General features: G+C 35.6%; 2 protein-coding genes across 2 annotated transcripts; one reads left to right on the forward strand and one right to left on the reverse strand.

Moving 5' to 3' along the window:
• The first annotated feature begins 1071 nt into the window (after nucleotides 1-1071).
• Nucleotides 1072-9039, forward strand: utp3 (UTP3 small subunit processome component). Its single transcript, XM_059329562.1, has 16 exons — nucleotides 1072-1269; nucleotides 1495-1579; nucleotides 2512-2568; nucleotides 2657-2713; nucleotides 2797-2899; nucleotides 2982-3050; nucleotides 3504-3625; nucleotides 3727-3882; nucleotides 3999-4070; nucleotides 5096-5136; nucleotides 5231-5327; nucleotides 5988-6116; nucleotides 7250-7389; nucleotides 7471-7531; nucleotides 8346-8453; nucleotides 8598-9039. The coding sequence occupies exons 1-16, from the start codon at nucleotides 1253-1255 to the stop codon at nucleotides 8685-8687; spliced, it is 1404 nt and encodes a 467-aa protein (XP_059185545.1). The 5' UTR covers nucleotides 1072-1252; the 3' UTR covers nucleotides 8688-9039.
• Nucleotides 9040-11034: 1995 nt separating this feature from the next.
• On the reverse strand, nucleotides 11035-18668 carry ppcs (phosphopantothenoylcysteine synthetase). The gene is made up of 4 exons (XM_059328803.1): nucleotides 18542-18668; nucleotides 13795-14332; nucleotides 13611-13714; nucleotides 11035-11603 (listed from the first exon to the last, which is right to left on the reverse strand). Exons 2-4 carry the CDS (start codon nucleotides 14327-14329, stop codon nucleotides 11277-11279), a joined length of 966 nt encoding a protein of 321 aa, XP_059184786.1. The 5' UTR covers nucleotides 14330-14332; nucleotides 18542-18668; the 3' UTR covers nucleotides 11035-11276.
• Nucleotides 18669-19336: the final 668 nt, after the last annotated feature.

Consider the following 19336-nt stretch of genomic DNA (forward strand, 5'->3'; position numbering starts at 1 on the left):
CACAAAGAAGATGTTTATTCAGTTTTAAGGTTTGGATATATTGGACTTAATGCAACGTTATACATGAAAAAGAAGGTCAAATAAATAGTTTTAAAGGAAAACAAGCCTATAGCTACAGTGAAGACACAGACCATGTCAAACTGAGCGATTAGACAAGCAGATACCGATACTTTTTTACACTTACGTATTTATTTATTTAGTATTAGTATTTTTGAAAAATTCAAAGAAATACATAATGGAATAATAACAACAATTCTCCCAGCAGAGTCCTGGCATTGTGGAGAAAATCCTTTTAAACCACAATGTAGAGAATATCTAGGTCAGAAATAAACAACAAAGAGCAAAAATATTTATCTGAATGAGTTAAGTATATATATATATATATATATATATATATATATATATATATATACTTGGGACGGCCGTCCCATTCACTTCAATGCACAATTTTTTGCAGTTTTCAATTCGTATACCGTAGAGAAAAGTATTAGCACACTGATCCCGATCAAACCACACGTTTTGATATATATTTTGTCAATTTATATATCAAAACGAAGAGTTGCAGGACAAGTAGTGGGACGAAATTGTGTCCAGAAGAGGAAGAAGAAAAAATCCACAGAATAACAATAGTGCGATTGCCCCATGGCCCGAATAACAATAATCTATCTGCAGAGTAAGAATGGTTGTTTTTGACCTATGACCTCAGAGATGGACTTCAGGATTTAAATGATTTTTTTTAAGATGGGGAACAAACAATATGAGTTGGAGAATGTCATATATTATAATATCCACAAGAATCTGAGCAATTGTCATCTCACAAGAAGAAGACTATTTTAAATTAGATAAAGGGTTTCCAATTTATGAAACTCTTATTCCTATTAGTTAAAATTGCACCGAGCAGATGAACAGTGTGAAAAATCATATTTTATAGTTTCTCTCCCTGCAATACATAATTCGCACGTCGTTTGTTTGAGTTAAACAACTCAAACAAGCTCGCTCCTCCAGTCCAGCAGGTGGCAGTATGCACCTCCGCTGTTTACTCCGCCAGCCAGAATAAAGAAGAAGAAGAAGAAATCACGGAAGCACATGGTGAAAATGTGTGGATTTAACTCAAGTCAACTGGATATTTACAGTTTTCTTTCATTTTAATCTCCACATTTAAACACTGGCATTGAAACGTGTTGTTTAGTCATCACTGTCAGGTTTTGTTTTGTTGCTAACGTGTAGAAAACACGTTTGATTCTTTTCCATCATGGTTCGAGAGAAAAGGTGAGTTTGGCTAAAGTTAGCTAAAATCTGTCTGTTTTTATGTCTTTTAACCGGTTTTAACGTTAAACCTCGCCTTCACACAGTGATATATCCGATTTATTGTAGTATGGTGCATTTTAACCATTTGATTATTTTCATTCGGGATCTTAAACGAATCAAAAGATATACAAGTTATAAAAGTACTCTGATTTTAAACTCTTCTGTCTCTTTTATGTGATTGCACAGGGCTGTGAAGTTACAAAGGCCTAAAAAGAAAGAGTATAATGAAGATGACCCTGAAGCCTTCCAGAGCATGCCTGTCCCTGACAAGGTAACAGGACTCACCTGAGCTGCTGGGAATGTTGTTGTTTATGAAAGGCGCATCATTACAGCCTGTATTTGTGTTGTTATATCATAAAACATATTTACACCAACACCAATACAGATAGTGTGTGGTAGTGTATGTGATCAATATGGAAATTGAAAATGTATTTCGAACATATATGTGTGTGTGTGTGTGTGTGTGTGTGTGTGTGTGTATGTATGTATATATATATATATATATATATATATATATATATATATATATTAGGGTTGGGCGATATGGACCAAAAGTCATATCCCGATATATTTAGGCTGAATATTGATATACGATACATAGCCCAATATTTTTATCTCAAAGTGAGAGCAAATGTTCAGTCAAAGTTTGTTTTTAAAAAATATGCTACCCCTAATTGTCAAAGATCTGATATTCCTGTCCTGGGTAAAGAGCTGATTATTCGGTCAGGCGATATTTTATTTTTGTGGCTATTTGTTCTAAAAGTGACACCAAAGTGAAGCTGAAGTACTCAATCTAGAGATTTATTCAAGGCTTTTTAGGGTCTTGCAGACATTTTTGGAATGTTGCAATATCCTGCTAGAGACACAGAAACTTAGAACTATGATTTATCTTTTTAATATGTGTAACAATCTGTTTCCAATCTACCCTGTGGTTGTTGTTTGTAGTCTTGTAGATTCTTTGTAGTATATGTATTTTTTTTGCATGTCAAAAAGCCCAAAATATACAGAGGTGTGTTAACTAGAACAATAATATTTTGGTGTCCTTCTAGACAGTGTTATCCAACCTTTACATCATATATCCCAAATATCCCCAATCTGATGATATGTATTCCATACATCAGCTGAGCCACTTTGACTCTGCTTTGTTGTTGCAGTCGTTGTTTTCAACATTCAGATTTGAACGTCTTCTTTGTTTCCTTTCAGAACTCGGCAAACTACACAAAGGACAAAATTGATGAATTTCACGATGAGAAGATTGCAGTAAGTTGACCTCAGAAGTACTTCTGTTGTGTGTTCTGTGGTTATGTTTCAACTTATTTTAACTTGTTTTTCTTTCTCTTTGCCACAGAAACTTCTCGCCAGTGGCGTTCAGATGGAGAGCGACCAGGAGGAGCTGGATGATGAGGTGATGGCCCATATGTTTGCATGGATTTAAAAAAAAAAATGAAGTAATTCGAGAACAAATTCAAGCTCCGCTGTATTTCACAGGAGGAAGTGATGGCCCTGGATGATTCAGCGTCAGAGGATGAAGAAGAAGAGGAGGAAGAGGGGACGGACATGGAGAGTGACCTAGAGGGGCAGCAAGAAGAAGGTAAACACAAAATAATCTGTTTATGTCTGGGATTTGGTTTATCCTCGCCCATTTAACTGTGATTTTCTTTTCATTCCTACAGATCTTCCCAATGAAATGGCCTGGGGCAACAGGAAGAAGATGTTCTATGACTCTGACTACGTGGCCACCAGTAAGCATCTTTTATCTCGAGCAATATTAATCTATTATCTATCAATATTAAGATAAACCAGAGGTGGCTGGTATGACGTCTAAGACAGTAGTTCTCAACCTTTTTGAGTCGCGACCCCCAATTTAACATGCATGTTGTCCCCGACCCCCGCTCACTGAACACAATCTTACACGCACAGTTCAGATCACTCAAAAAAGAAACAAAATGACCAAAAAAAGGAAACAAAATGACGAAAAAATGACCCAAAAAAGAAACAAAATTACCAAAAAAGACACAAATTGACCACAAAATGATCAAAAAAAGACACAAAATGACATAAAAAGACACAATGACCCAAAAAAAGACACAAAATGACCCAAAAAAAGACACAAAATGACCAAAAAAAGACACAAAATGACAAAATGTGATGAATTTGTTGTTTGAGTATGCAACATTTTATCTGTGGTATTACAGAGGGGAAAAAGCAAGACGAGTTGGAAGCTGAGGAAGAAGAGGAGGAAGAAGAGGCTAAAAACATCCAAAACCGTTTAGCTGCAAATCTGACCGAGGAAGATTACGACTTAAACTTTTTTCAGGTATTTTATTATAATAATTCTATCCTGTACACCTGCAGTAAATTCCAAGTTTCTACATTTTTTTATGTTTATTTTTTGTTGTTTTATGTGTCTAAATGAAGGAGTTTGCTGCAGAGGAGAAGGATGAAAACAAGACGGTGGAAAAAGAGGAGAGGATTGTGAAAGACCTGCAGCAGATGTCCCAGAAGGAGAAAATGAAACTTCTGAAAAAGGAGTCGCCAGAGCTGCTCGAACTCATTCAGGACTTCAAGGCAAAGGTAAAACACTGACATGCAACCAAAACGCACTCATAAAACAACCTCAGGTTTCATTTGCCATAAGATATTTGCACCAACATGTGATAATTGATGGGAATTATTTTGCATGTGTGCAGCTTAATGAACTGAAGAACGAGCTGCGGCCGCTCGTGCAGATGGTCAAGGACGGAAAAATCCCTCCAGGAAAGGTGAGCTCATTAAGATTCATTTGTAGTTTGTCTGCAGACAGAATTATAAAGGCTATAATTGCTATTTTTATAATAACAATGTGAAAGAGGTCGTTTGTTGTCAGTGGTGGAAAGTAACAAAGTAACTGTATTTAAGTATCATTTTGAGGTACTTATACTTTACTTGAGTATTTCCATTTTATCTAACTTTATACTTTTACTTCATTTTGAGGCAAATGTTTGTATTTTTTCTGACAGCTGTAGTTACTTTTCATGCCAATATTTAACATTAAAAACATGATACATTTGAAGTGATTCGATTTTTTAAAATTTAAACCTCACAACAGTATATTAAGTAGTTTAAATGAGCATTACCTTGAGATATTAAAATGCTTCTTACATCAATGCTTCAATAATAATAATAATCCCATAATATATTAAGAATATATCAAACAATTTGAGTGAGGCCATTCAGCATAACCAGTACTTTTACTTTTAGCACATTTTGCTGCTGACTGTCATTAGTTCTTTTACTTAAGTAAAGAGATTTTAATCTCAATGAATTTTACCTGGTTAAATAAAGGATATTGATTGATTGATTGATTGACTACATTTATCTGACAGCTGTAGTTACTTTTCATGTCAATATTTAACATGAAAAACATGATACATTTGAAGTGATTTGATTTTTTTTAAATTTAAACCTCACAACAGTATATTAAGTAGTTTAAATGAGCATTACCTTGAGATATTAAAATGCTTCTTACATAAATGCTTCAATAATAATAATAATTCAATAATATATTAAGAATATATAGAACAATTTGAGTGAGGCCATTCAGCATAACCAGTACTTTTACTTTTAGCACATTTTGCTGCTGACTGTCATTAGTACTTTTACTTAAGTAAGGGATCGGAATACTTTTTCCACTAAAGCTTGTTGTGATGAACCTTGTAAGTGATGGGTAGCACCAGAAAATACAATTAATATGTCATGTAGCCATGTGAATGTGTAAATCTTAATAGTTTCTGTATGTTTTCTATAGGGTGCTGACTACCTCAAGACAAAACAGCAACTTTATCTCAAGTAAGTTGTAATTAAATGTAATTAAATTGTGATTACATGCTGTAGAATGATGTCACAGTCCTTCATTGATTGACTCATGATTCTCTCCTGCCAGTTACTGCACAAACATCAGTTTCTACCTGGTGCTGAAAGCCAAACGAGTTCCTGCTCATAACCATCCAGTGATCGAAAGACTGCTCACCTACAGGAATGTGAGTTCAATGTGAATACCTGCTGCATGAGTGAAATGTCTCTCAATTTCAATAGAAATCAATATAACCGTGGTGCTTTTATTTTGAAAAATAGCAAACATTAGCATTAGCACTTTCTTCTGTCCTGTCAGCCAGCCACTATAGAAGCCTTTTTCATACTTTATATCACCTTTATATGAATTACTACGCACTCGTTATTATTTACCGTTCGTTTTTTCATTTAACTGTTCTACCGGTTATTTCCTGTCACTACCTTTCGAAATTAAAGCACCTGTTTCACACTGGACGGCACCTTTTCAAAATAAAAGCATCACAACATTGTAAAACACTAAAGGTCATTTACAGTTGTGTTTAAAATAAATGGAAAAGTGATATAGTGATTGGAGTATTTACTACTTTTTACTGCTATATTTGATTTACTCTTATCGTAACATGTATTCTTATCAGTAGCAGCTCAAAACCAGATAATTTACTGTATTTTATAAAGCGATTACATTAATATTGAGCAGAATTTAGTTCAGAGTTTTGGTCCGGCCCCTGCAACCTTCGTGGTATTGGTCATGTGGCCCCTTGGGGAAATTAATTGCCCACTTCTGCTCTACACACACACACACACACACATCCTACATTAGTTACAGCGGTCTGTCTTGCTGTCTGCAGATTATTAATGAACTTGGTCCAGTCGACGCTCGGCTCGCCCCTCAGTTCCGCAAACTGCTGTCTGGTGAGGAGAGCACCAGCAGACCAGCAGAGGGCAAGAAGACCAGAGTGTCCAGTAAAAAGGAAAAGGTGAGATTTTTGTGTGTTTTTCAGCAGACCTCCAGTCACGGACTTCACTTCCTGTAGCTGATGTGGAACTTTTTAATACTTTATTGCAAGGCTTCTTACTTTCACAAACATAATCAGTCATTTTGTTTCGTTACAATATTGTACCTTGCATTTTTTTTCTTTTTTTTTCAAGGTATATATTCACAAAGTAAATAACAAAACATAGGGTAAACAGACAAACATATATACAAGGCAAACTGGTATTCCCCAAATGAGGATCGCCAAGAAAGGGAGTAAACAACAAACTAACGACACACAAAAACAAAAAAAATTATAATAATAAAAATACTAAGATATACTAAAATAGACTAATGAGAAAATAAGGGGTGGTGTATGTAAATATTAATATATTTATATAATATATTTCCACTGTTTATACCAGCCTTTCTTTACAGTATAACTTATTCCAAATATGTATTTGTTCCCTATTTCTAAAAGTTAGTCTTTCCATCTCTAAACTTTGTTCTGCTGTTAATGCCCATGCTCTTGTTTCCATGCTTTAGAGGCTTAACTTTTAATACTTTATTGCAAGGCTTCTTACTTTCACAAACATAATCAGTCATTTCGTTTTCTTTACAATATTGTACCTTGCATTTTTTTTCTTTTTTTTCAAGGTATATATTCACAAAGTAAATAACAAAACATAGGGTAAACAGACAAACATATATACAAGACAAACTGGTATTCCCCAAATGAGGATCTCCAAGAAAGGGAACAAACAACAAACTAACGACACAAAAAAAAAGAAAAAAATACTAAGATATACTAAAATAGACTAATGAGAAAATAAGGGGTGGTGCATGTATGCGTGTTCATGAATCTGTGTGTGTGTGTGTATGTGAGTGTTAGTGTTGGGGTGGGGACCATTTAGTTCATCTCCTTAATGTGATTAAATATTTCCACTGTTTTTACCAGCCTTTCTTTACAGTTTAACTTATTCTAAATATGTATGTGTTCCCTATTTCTAAAAGTTAGTCTTTCCATCTCTAAACTTTGTTCTGCTGTTAGTACCCATGCTCTTAATTTTGGTGTATTTGATTGTTTCCATGCTTTAGTTTAGCTTTGCATTTAGCTGATGTCTGTGTTATTTGCAGGATTCTGGAGAAGTTGTGCCTGAGGTTGAGGAGGATTCAGATTCTGAGCTGGACGAGGAAGCAGCTCTGCGTTTCTACAGAGCGGCGGAGCAGCGCTCCAAACTGAAGAGGAAGGGCCAGAATGAGCCAGAAGCTGAAGAGTAAGAGTGGTTTGCACCTTCAAAATGGCAACTGGAGGGGAAAAACAATCAGGGGTCTGATAACTTGTGAATTTGTTGCAGGTTGGAGGAGAATGAAGATGAGGAGGAAGATCCAGAAGCTAAAAGAGGAATCACTTACCAGGTACACAGTTACAACCACTCACACACTGAAATATCAGTATTTAGTCTGATAATCTCACTTCAGTAACATCAGAGCAGGAGATCATTCACTGGATCCTCTCAGTCAGTGTGTTGGTTTAGTGGTTGATTTAATGTTGCCAACATCACTAATTGGCACCAGAAATACTAGTCTGTTCTGTTGAACTTGTAATTAAATTGTATTTTAGTAATTTACACAACTAAATGACATATTTTGCACTAAGAGATCATCTCCTCCTAGTCAAATGTTTTCTTCATTTAAAAAAAAAAAGCATCCGCTACCAATGATCCATTCCGAAAGAATATTTTTTCAGTGAATTGTTCATTAATTCTACTCCTCAAATAATTGTCACTAGCACTTATTGATGCACTAATTATTATCGCACTATACCTTGATTGTTTGTTTTTACTCTTCCTGTAAGTCGCTTTGGATAAAAGCGTAAAGTGCTAAATGACTAAATGTAAATGTTTTGTAGGATGATGAACAGTCTTCGCATGCACAGGACCATTTAAAATATTTGGTCACGAAAAAAACATTTCAAATGACTATTTACAGTATTTATTATTGCACGTTTAAATGTATAGATTAAATTGTGCTCAACTTTGACTGTTTTATTTATTATTTATGTTTTCTTACTTTTAGACAAGTCAACTAACTAACTTAGTTTGAACTTTTAAATAAAAAGAGAAATGAGTCATTAGGACCACTAAGAATATGTTCACCTCGTGCATGCCATGGCAAACATTATCATTTCTGAACATTTTTTTCCAATTACGCGCCTCCAACAATTCCACAGATGGCCAAGAACAAGGGGCTCACACCAAAGAGGAAGAAGATCGACCGTAATCCCAGAGTCAAGCACAGAGAGAAGTTCAGACGGGCCAAAATCCGCAGAAAGGGCCAGGTTTGTTTTCCACATATTAATGAGAACATTTTATAAGTGCATCATAAAGCTTCTGTGGAGCTGTCTGTGTGAATCAGGACTGTATGTTGATAATGTCAAACACATTCCTGAGAGTGATATTAACTGGTTGTTTGTGTTTGTCAGGTGCGTGAGGTCCGTCGGGAGGAGACGAGATACAGCGGAGAGATGTCTGGTATCCGTGCCGGCGTCAAGAAGAGCGTCAAACTTAAGTAACCAAGAGAGATTTAAAAGTTTGCTGCCAAATGGAGCCATGAGGCTGCAAAAATACCAGCTGACTTTACTTGTGAATGTTTATTGTTGTAGGTGATGTTAACTGTTTCATCGAATCATTCAGCTGTTAGTGTTGTAGAAAAAAACATTTTTTTCTAGATCATTTTTGCAGTGTGAATAAACATTTAATAAACCTTCAATATGTTGCTTATTGTCCCTGTACAGAGACACCACTATCAACTTAAAGGGAAACATCAGTTGTTTTCAATCCAAGGTTATAATAGTTTTGGATTTTTCATTAGTTTTAGTTTTAATTTCGTTGTGAATTTTTGTTTTCAAATTCAGTTAGTTTTAGTTTAGTTTTTAGTTTTTGAAAATGCTTAGTTTTAGTTTAGTTTTTATTAGTTTTAGTGTTAGTTTTAGTTTTTTTGTAATGGGCTATACATTGGGTGCCAGATTCAAATAGATCATAATAAATTTTGCGTTTATTTCCTTTGGTTTATCCAGCTCAGCCCCAATAAGGTTATTAACTCTTACAGTTCCAGGTGTTTTGAATTTTGGTTCTAGTGTAAACATCCCAGTCTCAGTAAACATATTCACCATGTGTTGCATGTTCAAATAGAAACACTGAATTATGAATGAAAAAAGTTGACAAAAACAAAAACTAAGGACATTTTCACTGTCATTTTAGTCAGTTTTAGTTTTGTAACCACAAAATACAGTTTCAGTTAGTTATAGTTTTTTTAAAAACTAGTTTTTATTTTTATTTCAGTGAACGAAAATGTTTTTTCAATTCTAGTTTTCGTTATTTCCTTAGTTTTCGTTAACTATGATAACCTTGTTTCAATCTGGCCCTTATGTTTCTGTGTGTAAGTGACTTTTGCAGCAGCTGCAGTGTAATACTGCAACGCACTTCCACGTAAAGTGGTTTTGCCACTGATTGGCTCTGATTGTGTCAAACAACATCATGGAAAGGATTCACATAGAAAAAAAAATGTTTCTTTGCCTTTTGCTTCTGCTCTGCTTGTTATTGTATCTAACAAAGTCTCATTCAAGAAGAAATCTCAAAGGGGAAGATAATGGTGCAAACATGAGGGAGTTGGAGAGAGGAGTGGTGGGAAAAAATAGTTGTAGAGTACAGAGAAAGAAAAGACACAAATTGACCAAAAAAGAAACAAAATGACAAAAAAAGAGACACAAAATTACCCAAAAAAGAAACAAATTGACCACAAATGATCAAAAAAAGACACAAAATGACCCAAAAAAAGAAACAAAATTACCAAAAAAAAAAAATTGTTGTAGAGTACAGACAGTGTAGGTTAGTGATATCTGAATGATTTTCAATGTCATGGCTGAATATTTAGCTGTTTTTGAAAGTGTGGAAGAGACCAAACAAGATTTCAGATCCAGACTTCTCCAGCAAGACTTAAAACTCGACAACAAACGTGGATAGAGCGAAATGTGAAGAAAATGTTATTTATTCTGTTTCCTGGCTGTGGGCTGCAGCACACTCACTCAATACTGGACCAGTTCCAGAAATGTATCCCCATTAGTCACTTAGACACAAAAATATTTGAGAATAAGGTCTAGGTTAAGAAATACAGCAGTTGGCTTAGGGACTCATTTTTAGAGCACATTAAAAGACCAGGGAAGGCATGTTGTGTTCATAGTTACTACAGTAATGCAACCGTACAGCTTACTGAATATACAATAACTTGTCAGCAGAACAGGCAAGTATGAATTAACCCATTGAAGCCTGGAAAGCAGATCCGTCGTTTTGTAGTATTTGTATAAGCTCTCAAATACTTTTTGAATTTCATTTCTACCTGCTACAGAGGCTGAAAAATCTATTATTTAGTAGAAGCGTTGACTATGGAAGTAAATCTGTGTCATCGGAGTTTGAAATAAAAAAGACGTTGAATTTCTAGCACTGAATATTTATGCATTGAAATTATATATATTTTGTCCATTTCTGAATCATTTTCATGTGTCTTTTTTGGTCATTTTGTGTCTTTTTTGGTCATTTTGTGTCTTTTTTTAGTCATTTTGTCTTTTTTGGTCATTTTGTGTCTTTTTTTTTTAGTAATTTTGTGTCTTTTTTTGGTCATTTTGTGTCTTTTTTTGTCATTTTGTCCAAAAAATTCAACCTCAAAAAATTCAAATGCAACCTGAATTTTTTTCGGTTGAATTTTTTTTTAGGTTGAATTTTTTGAGGTAGAATTCTTTTTTTGTTGAATCTTTTGCGGTTGAATTTTTTGCAGTTGAATTTTTTTCGGTTGAATTTTTTTTTCGGTTGAATTTTTTGCGGTTTGACGTTGAAAAACATTCAGATACATCATTTCAATGCAAAAATATTCAGTGCTAGAAATTCAACGTCTTTTTTTATTTCAAACTCTGATGACACAGATTTACTTCCATAGTTGACACTTCTCTTGAATTTCCAGAAAAACTTCAGGTTTTAGGGGCTTATTTTAAAATCGCCCAGAGGTTTTACAGGCGTTTCAGGCCTCAGTGGGTTAAAGCCAACTCAGGATCAGGTTAGAGCACAGACACAACAACTTCTAGCTGCATCATTGACTCAAACATGCACCGTCAGCCCTGTTGTTGAGTTATGAACTTGTTGTGTGCTGACGTCAGGTTGCTCACTATCCTCTCCTCTATCTCCACCTCGTTCTTGGCGTCCTCTTCTGTGAGGATCAGCTCAGCCTGAGTCTCGGGGGTCACCACCACCACGTAACCCCGTCTAGAGTCCAGCACGTTGGCCACCACCGCCTGGTGCCTGTAGGTGTCCAGAGCCCGGCGAGCTTTGTCCAGCAGGATGGTTGCATCCGTCTCCAGCTTAAAGGAGATGACAAAAGCCTGAGGGGCCCAGTCCTTCACCAGGGGGGACAGTATCTTGGGGACCATGTTCATGCTGAGCTGAAGGTGGGAAAAAAACAAGCACGTTATTACAGGGTGAGAGAAATACTTGAGAGCACTTGAATTTTAATTTGGTGTATTCAAGGTTAAAAAAAAGAAGCTTGGATTCCTTTTATAAAGTGCTTGAAATTATAATTGCATAACTTTCATAATGAATCACCTACTGAATAGTTTGCTTTCTAGAAAAATACACTACTGGTCAAAAGTTTTAGAACACACCAACTTTTCCAGAATTTCATCTAAAATTATGCAGTTTAATGTCTCAGTGTACTCTGAAATGAATGCACATTTGCAACATTTTAAATTCTTTATTGAGCATGATAGTGTTTTGAAAGTAAAAAAAAGATTCAAAATCACATTTTATGTTGGACTAAAGGACTAAAAAAAGACACAAAATTACCAAAAAAAATACACAAAATGACAAAAAGTCACCAAAAGACACAAAATTATCAAAAAGACACAAAATGACTAAAAAAAAGACACAAAATGACCAAAAAAAAGACACAAAATGACTTACAAAGACATGAAAAGAATTAAAAAATGGACAAAATAGCCCAAGACTCCATAGAGTTAAGTTGTTAACCCACTTCTTGTTCCCTGAAAAAGGCCTACTTGTATAATTCTGAAATGTACATTATTTTTCAGTTTTGGTTAAGCTTACCTTTTTTTATTTACCTCTGGCAGTTCACCACTTACCTTTGTACCCTTTCAAGCTGTTCATTTGACTTGAACTGCTTGAATTTCAATAAAAAACTGGAAAAATTGGGGTGTTCTAAAACTTTTGACCGGTAGTGTACATAAATAAGATATTTGTATACTGCATATACCGTATGGGTAATGTATATAAATATGTAATTTAGTACAGCTATGAGTTACAGGAAAAGCTTGAAAATGCCCCTTAAATGCTTGAAGTGCTTGTATCGACTTAAGAAAAGATGTAAGAATCCTACATTAATAATATTATATAGTCTACATCAATGCGAGCAGATCTTTGAGGCTATAATTGGGCACAACTGGGCTTAAAGCTAAATGCACAGACTGGCATCACCATCCCTTAAGCCAGTAGTTCTCAACCTTTTTGAGTCGCGACCCCCAATTTAACATGCATGTTGTCCGTGACCCCCGCTCACTGAACACAATCTCACACGCACAGTTCAGATCACCCAAAAAAGAAACAAAATGACCAAAAAAGACATGAATGGACCACAAAATGATCAAAAAAGACACAAATTGAGCAGAAAAGACACAAAATGACCAAAAAAAGACACAAATTGACCAAAAAAGGAAACAAAATGACCAAAGACACAAATTGACCACAAAATGATAAAAAAAGACAAAAAATGACCCTAAAAAGACACAAAATGACCCAAAAGACACAAAATGACCAAAAAAAGACACAAAATGACCAAAAAAGACACAAAATGACCAAAGAAAAGACACAAATTGACCAAAAAAGACACAAATTGACCAAAAAAGACACAAAATGACCAAAGAAAAGACACAAATTGACCAAAAAAAGACACAAAATGACCCAAAAAAAGAAACAAAATTACCAAAAAAGACACAAATTGACCACAAAATGATAAAAAAAGACACAAAATGACCCAAAAAAAGAAACAAAATTACCAAAAAAGACACAAATTGACCACAAAATGATAAAAAAAAGACACAAAATGACCTAAAAAAAGAAACAAAATTACCAAAAAAAAGACACAAAATTACCAAAAAAAGACACAAAATGACAATAAAGGCACAAAATGTCCAAAAAAAAACCCCACAATGACCAATAAAAGACATTAAGTGACCAAAAAGACTAAAACACATGAACACTTTAACACAGTGGAGACAGAGCTGACTTCCAAAATGATTTGGCGACCCCCAGAAATCATCTCGCGACCCCAATTGGGGTCCCGACCCCAAGGTTGAGAATAGCTGCCTTAAGCCACGCTGGTTTCAAATTCAGAAATCTTGCACGTACATTTGCTAGAATTATAAATGTCCACTTACTTGAAGAGGTCCGTTTGAAGACTGGATTTTGTGTTCGGGCATCTCCGATGCTGGGATATAGAAGTCAGACACAGCAGCAGCCAAGTAAAACATGGCCTTGGATCCTGAGAGCAGAATGATGAATTATGAACAATATGCTGTATAAAACCATCACTCCAACCTGTAAGTAGTTCCTAATCTGTACCTATTGTGCTGAGTGCCTGTGCTGCAGCTTTGAGCAGATGCAGATACTCTGATAGAGTGCTGAACTCAATGGGCAGAAGGAGTTTGCCTTCTTTCACTTCCTGGTATCGCTTCAGCGCTTTGGCGATGTTGGGGAGCACCTGCTGGTTCACCACCACTTCACCATGGTTACCGGACGCTCCTTCTTCACCTCTGAACTTCAGGGCGTCCAGCATGTTTAGGGTGGAGAACATGCGTGTGTAGGGGTAGAGGGAGCGGTGCCTGTGGAGGAAGATGACGGCGTAGCCCGAGTCTATGAAATACTCTGCGGAGGAGGCTCCTCGCCGCCCGCTGCTGAAGTTATCCAGGAAGCGGACGGTGCGGGACTCCAGCGGGACTTTGGTGCCTCCAGATGTGATGAGGACCAGCCTGCGACCTGCAGCAGCGTGCTCCCTGGCGAAAGCAGCCATCTTCTCTTTCACCTCCTCCACATGGGAGGGGACAGCAAATTCTTCAGCTAACCTCCCATCAATGGAAGATAATCTGGGTTCAGCCATCACCTGAGGAAGGAGCAGTGATGGACAGTCAATCAGACCTGTGTTTAATGGAGAACTTCTGCATCCATTTAGCCTGCACGATCAGTTGCCTGATGATGTAATGATGGATATACAGTAGAAATCAGACGCAGCCAAGCAAAACACAGCATTGAATCCCAATTGCAAGATTCAATTCATAGACTCAGGCTTGAATTTCAAAAAACACATTAAATCAATTAATAAGTCAGCCTATTAGCCTTAAAAACATATCAAGAATTAAAGGGCTTATGTCTCAGCAAGATTTAGAAAAACTTGTCCATGCATTTATCTTTAGTAGACTTGACTACTGTAACAGTGTCCTTGCAGGGCTTCCAAAAAAATCTATCAGACAGCTTCAGCTAATTCAGAACGCTGCTGCTCGAGTACTCACCAGGACCAAAAAATTTGATCACATCACCCCAATTCTGAGGTCTTTACACTGGCTTCCTGTCACTCAAAGAATTGATTTCAAAATATTAATGTTGGTTTATAAAGCCCTAAATGGTCTAGGGCTGGATTACTGTAACGCACTTTATATGGGGGTTAGTGGGTCCTCCATTGCCCGCCTTCAACTGGTCCAAAATGCTGCTGCACGTCTTTTAACTGGCACAAGAAAGTATGAGCACATTTCACCTGTTTTAGCTTCACTGCACTGGCTGCCCGTTCATTTTAGGATTCATTTTAAAATTATTTTATTTGCTTTTAAAGCTTTAAATGGTCTTGCTCCTCCTTACCTCTCTGAGCTGCTGCACCCCTACTCTCCTACCCGCTCTCTCAGGTCAGCTGACCAGCTTCTCCTGAGAGTGCCAAGAGCTAGGCTGAAGCTCAGAGGGGAACGAGCTTTTGCCATCGCAGCTCCAAAACTGTGGAATGAATTGCCGCTGCACATCAGACAGGCCTCCTCACTGTCTCATTTTAAATCTCTTCTTAAAACCCACCTCTTCTCGTTGGCTTTTAACACCACGTAGAGTGTTGATTTTATGTTGATTTTATGATTTTTTGTTTTTATTGTATTCATGCATATTTTATTTTGTGCGGGCAGTACATTTTACATTTTATTTTATTTATTTTTATCCCATTTTTAATTTATTTTATCTTATTGCATCTTACTGATCTATTGTTTACTACATCTCTTTGTATTGTGTTATGTATTTATTGTTTGTGCAGCACTTTGGAAACCTTGTGTTTGCTAAAATTGTGCTATATAAATAAAGTGGATTGGATTGGATTAGGGCAAAAATATATTACCGATCTGCTGATACGTTATGAGCCGTCCAGAGCCCTTAGGTCCTCTGGGACAGGTCTACTTACAGTCCCCAGAGTTATATTATTTATATATATATAGATATTAGGACTAAACAAGGAGAAGCAGCGTTTAGTTTTTATGCACCAAATCTCTGGAACAAACTCCCAGAGAACTTGAGGTCTGCTGCAACTCTCAGCTCTTTTAAATCAAGTCTGAAGACTTTTCTGTTTCCATTTTAACCTGTAATTTTTATTCATTCGCTCTTAAATGTTTTATTCATTCACTTTTTTTTTTTTTTTCTAATTCGCTTTTAAATGTCTTCTAATGTGTTTTATGTATTTTAATCTTGCCCCTGTAAAGCACTTTGAATGTCCCTGTGTCCGAATTGTGCTATATAAATAAACTTGCCTTGCCTTGCAAAATAAACATTTGAGAACATGTGCTCAGCTTGTGCTTGGACACCATGTTTTTTAACAAAGGGCATGCAGAGACATGGGCAATAACAAGGCAATAAGTGTTTGATAAAAGTCAAATACCTTCTTTAAAAAAAACAATTTGTGCTCAAGAGATTTTAATCAACAATGTGTGTTAGATGCTCGTGCTTGTAAAGTGTTGGCTTATTTATTGTTGAACTTTGTAATATCAATATTGCTCTTGGCCTCAAAAATCCAGTATTGATCCAGCTCTATCCTTGGACAGAGAAAACTTACTACAATATATTGGTATTATACCAGACAGGGCCGTGAAAACTCATTTGTACACCTAACTTATAGGGGTGTAACAGTACATAGATCTGGATCAATAAAGAAAACATCAAATGATCAACAAGCAACTATCAGCGATGCAAATTGAAAATATCAATACATATCATCTTTAAGATACATCTTCTGGTTGAGTTAAATGGACTTTGATATGAAAAAATACTGTATTGTGATGAAACTTGTGATTTCACAAAGAAGAATGGAGTTTTAAACAACATTTATGATGAATGTTATAATGGTCAGTTGACTGTTTTACAGAGGGTGTAGTTTCTGGTGCTGTTGTTGAACTCATTAAAAATTTTGTATCAATCCCTAATAAAACCATATATAACCTATTGCATAGAAGTGTGGGGACACACATTTAAGTCAATCACCAAACCAATTTTTCTACTTCAAAAAGCAATGAGACTTATAAACAAAGTCGATTATAAGCATCCAACCAATCAATTATTTATTAATTTAAATGAACTCAAATTCAAAGAACTGGTGGATTTTAAAGCAGCACAGTTTATGTTCTAAGACAAAGCCATTATCATTTCAGAGGGGTGTGTATATTTAAAAAGTTAAAAACCAGAACCAACACCAAATCACGATGCACCACGGTAACAGCCGTTAATTTAAAGAACAAATTGGAGAAAGACTTGAAAACTTGCAATACCATTAACTTATTCAAAAAATTATTTAAAAATAGGATGATTCATTTATATAAGTTAGAGTAATGAGTAATAAGCTTCTTTCTTTCCTCTCTTTTGTGACTGCTTATTTCTTTTGTTGATAATTAACAGATTGTACATTTCTAATTTTTAAATTTACTTGAGTTGTAACAGGGTAATAAGGCGTAATAAGCTGCTTCAGCCTTTTCGGTCCAAAGGTCTCTCATCAATTTGTTCTCTCTCTGTTTACATGTTGTTTACTTTGATCAATGTTTTTTTTTTCTGGTTTGTTTGATGACATGTATTGACCGAAATAAACAGATAAGAAACGAAATGAAACAAACTATTGTGTTAAACTGAAAGGTATTCCACATACTTTTTGCACCCAATTTATATTTTGATGTAATACTGGAAAACGCAGTATAAATCAGTAGCAAAAGCAACCCTCAAAATGACCATAAGATTTGATAAACACCTCTTTAAAACAGTTTGAACATTAACTGAACAATCTGAACACAGACCTTAAAAATCACAGTATTTTACTAGACTTTACATAATCTATCTAATCCTTATAGTAGTTGGTGGGAATCCTGGAGGCATGTCTTTACATACCATTATCACCAGTTCTCCTCAGCCATGCCCCAGCAGCACATTTAGACTGCATACATTTACATCAGTTTCTCTACTTTTCTAACTGGTGTTTTGCTCTCAAGTTGTCTCTACATACTACTATTGTGTGTTATCACCACTCACTCGCTTTTTTTCCTTTCTACTACTTAAACTTTACATTACCCTTTAAGGGCACCTTTGCAATTAGCATCTGCTCTTCAATGTACTTCAAGATTTGTATACATTATTGGTATTATTGAACTTTTCAATGACATTCATATTAATTACCCAAACTCATTTTTTTCCAGTCACCACTTGTTCCTTCTACTTACTTCTTACTACTACTTCTGACAAATTTAAACTGCCATTGCCGTGTAGCATCAACCCACAATGAATTTAAAAATATACCACTTTTTTTTTTTAAACACACATTATTGGTGTTATTGCACTTTTCATTACAGTACTTTTAATTCCACCCAATAATTCTACTTCAGCTTCTTCTGACACTTTCCCGCCAGCGTGACGTCAACTCTTCAGCATCCAGCGTTTCCATAGCAATTTATTTAAAAAATAGCAGTCGCTAGTGTTATTATATTAATATGTTATACCTTTATATAAACCTCACAGTTTGCGTGAACCTCTATCTTAACATTTGCGTAATAAAAAAAAATTTGCTGGCGACTGCAGGAAACCAAGTCTTTTTTTTTAAGATAGTTTTATCAAGGACAAAATAATTAATATCTTGAATGTATCCGTAATTATTGAGTTAAATGAGAGTGGAGAAGAACAGGAGCAGGTGAGTCTTCTTAAACAATGTAGACCACGTTACGTTTCCTGCTTTTAGGCAATAATTTGCCGCAGTGACAACCGTGAATGGAACAAAAACGAACACAATATTTAGAGATAAAGCTGCACAATGCCCTACTTTTGATTCCGAGGTTGTCTTCGGTCAGATCCACAACAACTTCTGCACTTCCTGAAAGCTCTGAGCTGCATTCTTTGGTCTTTATTAAAGACAGAAGAAACCCGTCAGCGCCCCCAGTGGCCGTGAAGCGGCACTACCAACACAACCACCACATCACCCTGTTAAAATATTCGCCTAACTCAGTTTTTCAAGTTTTGCAGGAAACACAAAAAACTTCACCAAACTTCTCCTGGGGTCCACATTCCAACAAGTTATACTCAACAGTCCTACAACAACTTTAACAGTAAAAATACATTCCAAAATAAGAACAAAAGTTCATTACAAAATGCAGCACAAATTTAAAAGACAGTTTGAAGAATCAAACCATTGAATTATAGCCATTTGGATTAAATGTTTAGGAATAATTGGTCAAATGCATTTGATCAGAAAACAAATAAAATACAACAAAACAAAACAAAACAACCAGTATCATTGATTGTAATCCTGGACATCATGAATTCAGGCAAACATCGCTTCTATAAAGAGTAGCGTCCTTTCAACCAAAATAAACAAAACATTTTTAAATAAACCCCCCCAAAAAATATAATAAGCCCAACACCTAACATTAACCACTGACAAAGTACATCTTTAATTTCTTTTTGAAGGATATTTTGCTTTTTTCTTGACGGATATCAAGTGGTAAATCATTCCATATTTTACTCGCTCTATAAAGCACTGTTCTTTTCAGAGAATTAGTTCTTGGATGAGCTTGCACAATATCACCCTTGTCTGCCTTCTGGTGTTATGTTTATGCAC

This window comes from Centropristis striata, chromosome 3, assembly GCF_030273125.1.
Source record: "Centropristis striata isolate RG_2023a ecotype Rhode Island chromosome 3, C.striata_1.0, whole genome shotgun sequence".
In the NCBI taxonomy this organism is placed as follows: domain Eukaryota; kingdom Metazoa; phylum Chordata; class Actinopteri; order Perciformes; family Serranidae; genus Centropristis; species Centropristis striata.

What these genes read in the sequence shown, in the direction of transcription:
- utp3 (XM_059329562.1), top strand. An exon ending in GACTGCTCACCTACAGGAAT is followed by an intron (nt 5,328 to 5,987) that starts GTGAGTTCAATG and finishes TGCTGTCTGCAG; the next exon opens with ATTATTAATGAACTTGGTCC. An exon ending in AATGAGCCAGAAGCTGAAGA is followed by an intron (nt 7,390 to 7,470) that starts GTAAGAGTGGTT and finishes AATTTGTTGCAG; the next exon opens with GTTGGAGGAGAATGAAGATG.
- ppcs (XM_059328803.1), bottom strand. Translation starts at nt 14,329, where the DNA reads ATGGCTGAACCCAGATTATCTTCCATTGATGGGAGGTTAGCTGAAGAA. An exon ending in ACAGGCACTCAGCACAATAG is followed by an intron (nt 13,715 to 13,794) that starts GTACAGATTAGG and finishes TTCTGCTCTCAG; the next exon opens with GATCCAAGGCCATGTTTTAC. An exon ending in CTTCAAACGGACCTCTTCAA is followed by an intron (nt 11,604 to 13,610) that starts GTAAGTGGACAT and finishes TCCCACCTTCAG; the next exon opens with CTCAGCATGAACATGGTCCC.